The sequence below is a fragment of the Meleagris gallopavo genome, chromosome Z, assembly GCF_000146605.3.
Source record: "Meleagris gallopavo isolate NT-WF06-2002-E0010 breed Aviagen turkey brand Nicholas breeding stock chromosome Z, Turkey_5.1, whole genome shotgun sequence".
Lineage (NCBI taxonomy): Eukaryota > Metazoa > Chordata > Aves > Galliformes > Phasianidae > Meleagris > Meleagris gallopavo.
In genome coordinates, this window is record NC_015041.2 from 45,137,004 (window position 1) to 45,146,236 (window position 9,233).

General features: G+C 36.4%; 1 protein-coding gene across 1 annotated transcript in view; it reads left to right on the forward strand.

Annotated features, from left to right (window-relative positions):
• The window catches only part of ST8SIA4 (ST8 alpha-N-acetyl-neuraminide alpha-2,8-sialyltransferase 4), a 50,863-nt gene extending 42,087 nt beyond the window's left edge, over window positions 1-8,776 (forward strand). Inside the window, exon 5 of the mRNA XM_019610222.2 lies at window positions 5,664-8,776. Coding sequence (XP_019465767.1) covers window positions 5,664-5,946 — 283 coding nt within the window. The 3' untranslated portion in view covers window positions 5,947-8,776. The remainder of the gene's footprint in view (window positions 1-5,663) is intronic.
• The last annotated feature ends 457 nt before the right edge of the window (window positions 8,777-9,233 follow it).

Sequence of the window (9,233 nt, forward strand, 5' to 3'; positions counted from 1 at the left end):
TAGAATTATTTTGAAAGAATGTAATTGAGACAATATGGAAGCTCTGGCTTCTTCTTGTAATACATCTTTTCACACTATCCTTTCCCCTGTATTACTTCTTAATTTTATGTTTTCAAATACTATATAAAACGTAAAATTCAGTTAAAAGTATTCTCTCAATTTAGTGACTGTAGAAAGAATTTTACTGCCAGACAAATGTACAGAAACAGTTTCATACTGAAACTGACCTTCCACTCTATGAACAGAGATTGATAAGTAATCTTTAAGAGCTATTTCGACTTTAAATTTTTATGTTTCCTCCTGTTCAATCTTGATCAAAGAAAACACTTAAAAATATGCTGAAATACACACAGCCAGATTCTGATCTAACATGCTGGGCAACACTATTGAATTTGGTACACAGATACAGCAAGTAAAAGCATTAAATATGCTAAATTATGGGGTAATTTAATGTAGCCCATCAGTTCAGATTTTCTTTGTTAACTCAGGATAGCCTAGGGAAAGCACATATCATGTTCTAATGTAGTCAGAATTTATCCATTCCACAGCAGCAGAGACAATAATCGTCATCTGAATTCTCCATTTAATGTAATGAAGATTGACATCAGTTGTTTCATGTATTTGTCATTGTGAAAAGATCATTTACCCACTATCTTTTAAACAGACGTCTATATTTTTGATTGTTTATTTGAATTTAATTTTTGTCAATAGCTGCAAGGAGTCATGACCAGGTAGCAATATGCTATTCAATTAACATTTCCTCTGAAATCATGCTTTTAATACTGCATTTCATTTTTATAAATGCAAAGGTATTTTGCTAGATGTAAATGGAAGTCTGGTGGTTTTGACTGCAAATTAAACTACAGGTGATATTTTCATCTGGCAGAAGCAAGTTCAATATGCTTAAAGGCCAAAACACTGACATTTCATAAACACATAAGAAAAGTGTGTCTTTTACCAATGATTATTAGTTATATAATATTGACGTATCTCACATTCGTTAGGGCAGACTTTTAATTCTTCATTTGTTTTTCTTACAGTTTTCTGCTGTGGAAGGAATTTTGGAGCTCATACTCATTTCCTTTAAAATTCTATTCATTTTTCCAGATCATAACAAATTACAAAAGTATACTGCTGATGCAAGACTTAAGACCAGTCTAGGGTATACCTGATTTGTAACTTGTACTGTGTGTTACCTCTCTGTTCCAGTGTCAAAGGATTAATTATAGCAATTGGAGAGTTGTGTCGCTGGTTGGGAATAACCATTTTGACAGAAAGTTTACTGTCTAACCAAAGAAGAAAGGTTTTAGATTATATTCTGCTCACGTTCTGTTTTTCATTTTGTTTCCCTTTATTTCAATTTCTTTCATGTGAGGTTGAGTTACACCATTTCAGGTTTAAACCAAAAAGATGAATATTTGTAAGGATGTAAAGGCATCATGAAATGTTGTAAAGAAATAGAAATATGCTCAAAAGTAGATTTAGAAAGTCCTAATCTCAGGAACTCTGACAATTTGTTGACTGCAATAACAACTTCTTAAGCTCTTATTTTCTAATATAATTTTATTGATTCTGATGGAGGTACAGCAAGTATGGGGTAGGAACTTCTAGGTAGAGAAGTTTTCCTACTTCTGCTTTTCTGTATGTAGTTGAAAGCCCTCTTGCAGTTCCTGAAGTAACAGTAATTGACCTGCAAGTATCTCACATTACAATAGTATCTTGAATTACAGATAAGGTATAAGAGATTTATCTTTTTGACTCACAGGTAGTTAATGACCAGTTTTGAACTCTACATACACCTCTGAAGAAATACATGAGTTGTTGGATTTTATCTAATCCTCTAATTTTGCCCGTGCCATTTGCATTCACTTCAGCAATGTTTTATCTATTCCAGAATATCAGACAGTTGTGTTACCTTCTTGATAGTAAGTGCAATCAGTATCAAATCTGGACTGCAGAGCTTGGATATCTTTTTCATTTTTGAGAGAAACCAAAGAGAGAAATTTACTTTTTCTGTGACAAGCAGAAAAGAAGATGAGCTTTTAAGTTCTAAAATCGTGAAATGCTCTTCATTATGTTTTTAATACTTACTCCTGTACAGAAGCTCTCAGTTAGAAGTTTTTGTGGCGCTCTCAGTTATTAAGATACATCCATTTACTGTTAACTTTCTTCTCTGCAGTAATCATCTTGTAAGGTTGAAATTCAGCTTGAATGATGGCAGTTGTAGGCTATTGTACTAGATACATCAAGTCTGATTACTGTTTGGCTAGAGACAGTTGTGTAGATAGCTGATTACTAAATGTAATTAGAGCAGATACAAAATTATTTCTGAGGACATACATTCCAATTTATGTGAATATTAAATAATTAAGTTTTACTTTCAGTCTGTTCTACTATATCTATGATACAAATTGCTGAAAGTGTTGAGCTTAGTTTTTTCAAAAACTTTTCTACAAGCAAGCTTTCAAAAGTAACAGTAATAAAAAATCATAGGATCATTGATCACAAATAAAACCCTTAAAGTCATCTTGTCGAACCATCAACCTAACACAACTGAGTCCACCACTAAACCTTGTCCCTAAATGCTGCAAGAGACAAATGACAACTTTACCACTTCCCTGTTCATCCCGTTCCAATGCCTAAATATCCCTTCCATTCTTCTTAATATCCAGTCTAAACCTTCCCTGGTGCAACTTGTGTGGTTCCTCTTACACTGTCACGTATCACCTGTGTAAAAAATGGACATCCTTCTTGCTGCCTCCTCCTCTCACATGGTTAGAGGGAGTGTTGAGGTCTTCCCTCAGTCTCCTCCATACTGAACAACCTTGTATCTTACGAGCCACTCCTCGTAAGCTTTTCTAGTCCATTCACCAGCTTCGTTGCACTTCTCTGAATATATTCCAGTGACTCAGTATGCATCTTTTAATAAGAAGTCTGAAACTGAGCGCTGTATTCAGGGTGTGGCCTTACCAGAGCTGAGTACAGGGGGACAATCACTTCTCCAGTGTACGTGGCCACTGTATTTCTGATACAAGCCAGGCTACTGTTGGCCTTCTTGGTCACCTGCACACACTGCTGACTCACATCAACGAAAAACAATAAGAGTCTCTCCTTTAGCTTGTCTTGTTTTAAAAATGTTGTATCAGTTTCTCAGAATAGGATGTGAATATGTCAGGAACTTTTGTCTCAAAGCTCAAGTTTATGAAGAATTATGTGCAGTACATTCAGTACTTTGGTCATTTGTACATGTAACTATTCCCCACTGTATCTGCTTTCTAACTACACTTATTACCATGCTACTTTTTTTTTACAGCCAAACAAAATTCTGACTCATTTGCTTTGTTGTCTTTGGAGAGACAACCAGTCAGCTTAGAATTGCTTTCTGCTCATAGATTCCTTCAGCTTTCAAAAAAGTAACTGAGTACAATGGAAAATAATCTCATTCACATGTATCTTTTATTCAAAGACATTAGCCTGTAGGGCCCGTGTTTTTGGAAAATGGAAACTGAAGAGGCCAGGTGCAATGTGAAGATTATTATTAATGTTACATAGCATCTGATGCTTTTGAGACTGTTCACTGTTTGATTAAAGACATGCTCTTGTTTTTTCTCATTTGGGCGAGAGTCATTTTGCTGTATCTTTAAATGCCTTTAATATGACACTGTCTAACCTTCAACCTTATTATAACTGTTTAACACAAGACTAACTCTGTTCTGGTAAGGCTAATCTTCTTTGACCCTTTCCAAGAGTGTAGTGATGCAGTGCAGTGGTTTAGATTTGTGTGGCAGTGCTGTATAAGGACTTGATTATTTTTCTGGTTTTACATCTTCTTGTTCCCACAGTTTGACCAGTACAGCTCTGTGTGTGGCTGATGTTTATCTGGACCAGCAGAATGACCAGATTTAAATTTCTAAATGCCCTTCTTTTTCTGTAACTCTACTGAATCAAGGATGGGAAAATTATGTTAGCAGTAATAATAGAATGGCATTAGTTTATTGAAGTCTAATTTTTAAAGATTAAGAATGTAAAACAATTTTGGTAGTGAATTTTGAAGGTACCAAAGTGAGTTACGTACCAGAATCCTGACCAGTTTCTATGTGCCTTCTGTATCTACCCACCACCTATGTCGTTGAAAACTACTTGCAGCTTTTAAGCTGACAATCAAATGTTGTTATTGGCTCAGAAGAGTAACAGTCCCGTAGTTTTAGGTGGGTTTGTGTGCTACTGAGTACAAAATCAAACCATTTCACAATTATAAAAATCAGATTTTGAGTTTTTCCAGAGACTGCTGTTTGAAAATAGGAAGCTCTAAGTACTTCCAAGCAAACTAATTAAAGCTAAATTTGTATTTAGTTATGTAACATTATATTTACTATTGTTTATATTTCTCTATATTTAGTCAAATAATCTGTGAAGTAATTGCAAGGCTAATCAGATATTCAGTGTAGGGTTGACTTGATGAGGTGAATTGGATACTGCATGGGGTGAAAGCTTACAACAAGAGCTGTGTTTCCTGATCACTGCAGCGAGGATGTTAATGGAAATTTTCTAGCAGTTGCCGACATTGTGGGTTCTTATCAGAGTTGAAGCCTGAAAGGAAAACTTAATTTAGCTACCCTTTCTCCAGCACTGTCATTTTTCCTCCTGGTGGTATAAAGGCATATTAAATACAGTGTCACTGATTATGATCTCAGTTTAGAGAGAAGAAAGAAACTTGTTTGTTTGATGGGGAAAATGGATGTTTAAAAAATGAACAGATAAAAATAAGTGTAGAATCATAGAATCTTAGAATGGTTTGAATTGGAAAGGACCTTAAAAATAATCCAGTTCTGATCTCCCTGCCATGGACAGACACATATTCCAACAGCTCATGCTGCCCATGGCCCTATCCAGCCTGGCCTTGAGCGCCTCCAGGGTTGTGGCATCCACAGCTTCTCTAGGCAGCTGTGCCAGGGCCTCATCGTCCTCTGAGTAAAGAGTTTCCTCCTAGCATCTAACCTCAGTCTCCCCTCCTTTAGTTTAAAACCAGTACCTCTTGTCCTATCACTACAGGCCCTAGAAAAAATGTCTCCGTATATTTCTTAATGGGTGTCTGTAAGTAAAGTACAGAAAGGCTGTAGTTAGGCCTCTCCAAAACCTTCTCTTGACTGAACAAACCCAGCTGTCTCAACATTTCTTCACAGGGGGATGTGCTCCAGCTGTATGATTGTGTGGCCCTCCTCTGGACCCAGTCTTGACAGTCTTTCTTCTGTTGATCTCTCAACCTGTGTTAGCTGCAATTCTTTTGCTGCAGCGAACGATACAGTTTGCTTTCTGTGCTGCAAGCTCATATTGTCAGTTTGAGTACTTCACAGTGTGATACAGTGCAGCACAGAGCACTGCTCTCCCAATTCCTTCCCCTCAGAAAGCACTGCTGTCAATCCATATTTGTGCTTTGGATTGCCCCAGCTCACGTGCAGGACCTTGCATTTGGCTTTGTTGAACTTTATAATATTTGTCCGGGCACACCTCTCAAACCTGCTCCAGATGGCATCCCTTCCCTCCAGTATTCTAACTGCACCACCAGTTAGGCTTTGTCTCTGAGCACTTTCTCATGATTTACATGATTTATTCACTAGAAGTTGTATGAGATGATTTTAATGTACTTTTTTTTTTCTTTGCAGCTACTGGCTGACAAACAAGGTCCACATCAAACGACCCAGCACTGGTCTCCTCATGTACACGCTTGCCACCAGATTTTGTGATGAAATTCACCTGTATGGATTTTGGCCATTCCCAAAGGATTTACATGGAAAACCAGTCAAATATCATTATTACGATGATCTGAAGTATCGGTACTTTTCTAATGCCAGCCCTCACAGGATGCCATTAGAGTTTAAAACATTATATGTATTACATAACAGAGGAGCACTTAAGTTAACAACAGGGAAATGTGTACAGCAATAAAGCACATGTAAAGTACAGAAAGAAGTACAGAATATGCTCTTCATCATAAAGATGCTGTGGAATGGCAGTGGGATCCCGACGAGGATATGCTTCAATACCCTTTCAGCCATTGGAAAAAGGAATTTTATCAAAATTACATAACCAGCTATTATACCTGCAAAGTGCTATAAAACTAAGCTATTTTGAGTGCAAGGGTTCAAGTAAGTGCCACTTTCACTAAGAACAAAGTTTGAATGTATACTCAGTAGTGTTTACAGTATCCAGTGATACATTCATCATGAATTAAAGAAGAAAAATATAGCCTGCTTACTGCTGAATTGACACTGTGGTCAGAGAGAAGACATCACCTGGGGACAACATATTTTCTTCTGCAAAGAAACTAGGCTTTGGCAGAAAAAAAATACATATATCATGATGAAATTGAGTAGAGAAAGTGAAATCCATAAAGTCAAACAAGTAAATGCATTCAGTCAGGGGACTGTTTCTGATCTTGTATTATAACCTGAGCTTTTGTTGCTGTTTTTCTTATGGCTGTTGGTTGGGTTTTGTTGCTTTTGAGTAATTGAATCCTTAAAGGATTTTGAGGATGTAATGAGTAATTAAAAGTAAATATTTTATGGAATTGTCTTAGGAAAAAAAAACCTACAAAAAATAAACACAAAAAAAAGTAAGGGTAGGAGGGTGGAGGGAAACATAAAATACTTCGTCAGTTGTTATTGTGTTGTAGCCTATTGTCACACAACTCTTAACCTCCCAATTGTTTTTCTAGCTACAGCTGTCAATACGTGGAAGCACTCAGAGATAGGTCATTTGAGCCACTTTTTAAGAGTGTTTCTGTTGTGTTCAGATTTGAAAACATTTACAAAAAGGTGCCCTTATTTTTGGTACCAAAGATTACTCTTACAGTGTATAAACCTTTTTCCTTGAAGAAATAGAGTAGATTTCTTTGTTGCTGAGGAGAACGTGTTTAAATTTTTGAACTAAGCATCTCAAAAGTGAAGACTTTACTTTGCCTATATAATTTCATTCTTCAGAAAAATCTGCAAGAGTAAAGAAATTGTTTCATACATTCAAATATGTATGTGATTTTTATTCCTAATTGAATGAAAAACACAAAGTCTAAAGAAACTCAGGTGACACAGTGGAATATGGTTAAAGAGGAGGACGTCCAATTAAATGGAAAATAAATGAACTGCAGATGAAAGAGTTCTTTTAAAGCTTACATTTCTAATGGTGTTGGATGATAACCCCATCTAATATACCTCTTTTCTATCAACTTGATGTTCTGATGGGTAATTCTCTGAAATAACACAGAGCTGCATTATTTTACATTGACTTTTACATTGACCATCAACTTTGTTTATCCATGAAATTAAGAATTCTTTCCCTCTTTTCTTTCAGAAATGAAGAGGATATAGGAGGGCATGGGAGGGTCACTACAACATATAATAATATACAGTACATGTGTACATACAGTATGTTTTAGCTCTTCAGGAGCAGGTGAAGTAAAAACACTGTGGTTTCACTCTTTTCATGTAAGGCTAGACTAAGGAGATGGCATGCAGATACCAGGAGTATTTTCTTGTAATGTTTTCAGCTCTAGGTTAGATTTTCATCTCCAGTGATGTTTAGTTTATCTATCCTAGTTTGAGCAATATGTAGCATGGCACTAACAAATATTACTAGTTAAAAACATCACTTGTTAATTACTTTTCTTTTATGTATTCACATGTATTTCATCACACATGGCTAGAGGTCTCTGATAGTTTAGTAGGTTAAATCACTGCCTTTCAGACAATTTTGCTAAAAGTTGATGGGAAACAGAAATTACTTTACTTTATCTAGGACACAATAGCATCTTTACTTATTCATCGGGACAGTTTACTTCAGCTATATACAGAGGTCTGGGATAAGATCCTAATGTGAGCACCACTGAAACAAAGGCATGACTAGGAACTAAGTAGCAACACAGAGTAGAATGTTTAACTTGACATTGATCAGCCACAGAATGTTCTGTGTACCCTGTGAAAACTTGTAGTTTAGGACAAGATATTTCCTTGATAGAAAGTGGGCATATTAATATTGTTTCCCAACAGCTAGTGTCAAGTTTTTAAAATGCTTTTTGTACACATTGATTGACTTTCCCTTGGTGAATTCACAGATGCCAGTCTCACAGAAGCTCAGAAGAGCATCTTAGTGAGCTTTGTCTGTTCCTCTGGGAATGTTTTTTATTCAAAGTGGTGTCAGGCTATCAACAAAAAGAGAATTCAAGTAAACTAAAATACAAACCGTGCTGCAAGCTGTCCATTTTCAATTAGTTTGTGACAGTGGGTTACCAATTGCTCCAGGTTGACCTGAGTTGCAGTGTGCCCTGCAGTTTTCCTGGTAGGTTTAATGGCCTTGGTTGTTAGCCCTGTTACTGCTAGGGAGCCATAGCAGTAGACTCTGCAAACATCCTTTCTCACCTTTCCTTTAGACCTGTCTCTGTATTGCTATGGGATCTTCATACATGTCTCTCCCGGTATGTCACGTCCCAGTCATCTGTATGACTTTTTCCTTACAGTTGACCTAGTGCAGAAGCAAAGGTACCCCAGATGCTTAGCAGCTGCATAGGGACTTTACAGTGGAATACATTTCACCTACTGATCCTTCTCAGTGCAGCAGTGAACAGCTCAAACCTCCGTAGATGCCTGGGATCATTTCTGTTTTTCGATAAATATTCATACTTCCTGTGTTGCCTATCAGGTAACAGGCTTTATTAAAATTACTACTTTTATCATCCAACACTATCCACAACAAATATGAAGTAGGTAGGATAAGAGGAAAGATACCTAATATTGTGATGATCATCTGTGGAATACCCATTGACTGAGTGTTCCTTAAATTTATCCTCCCATAAGCCATGGTAATTGCCAGCCATATTTTCTAAATATATGTTAAAAATAAGAACCAGGAGCTACATCAGGACAGCCTTGCATATTTTTCCAAATCTCATTGCAGCTCTACATTGAAGAACTCAATTTCATTCATATAAATTTATTATAAATAGTTTAACATCATGTATATTAATGTTTCTGTGCCAGACAGTCTTTCTCTTATATTTCATAAAGATAAAAGATATATACCTTTCATTGTTAAGTTTTCAGCTTTGGGAAGATTCTTTCTCCCTCAGCTCTGAGCTACTCTCAACTTAACCTTTCAGACTTTGGCTTGTTTACACAGTATGATGTTTAGTAAAAACTGTGTTATTATTTTGTTAAACAAGAGAATCAGTACATGTCTGAGGT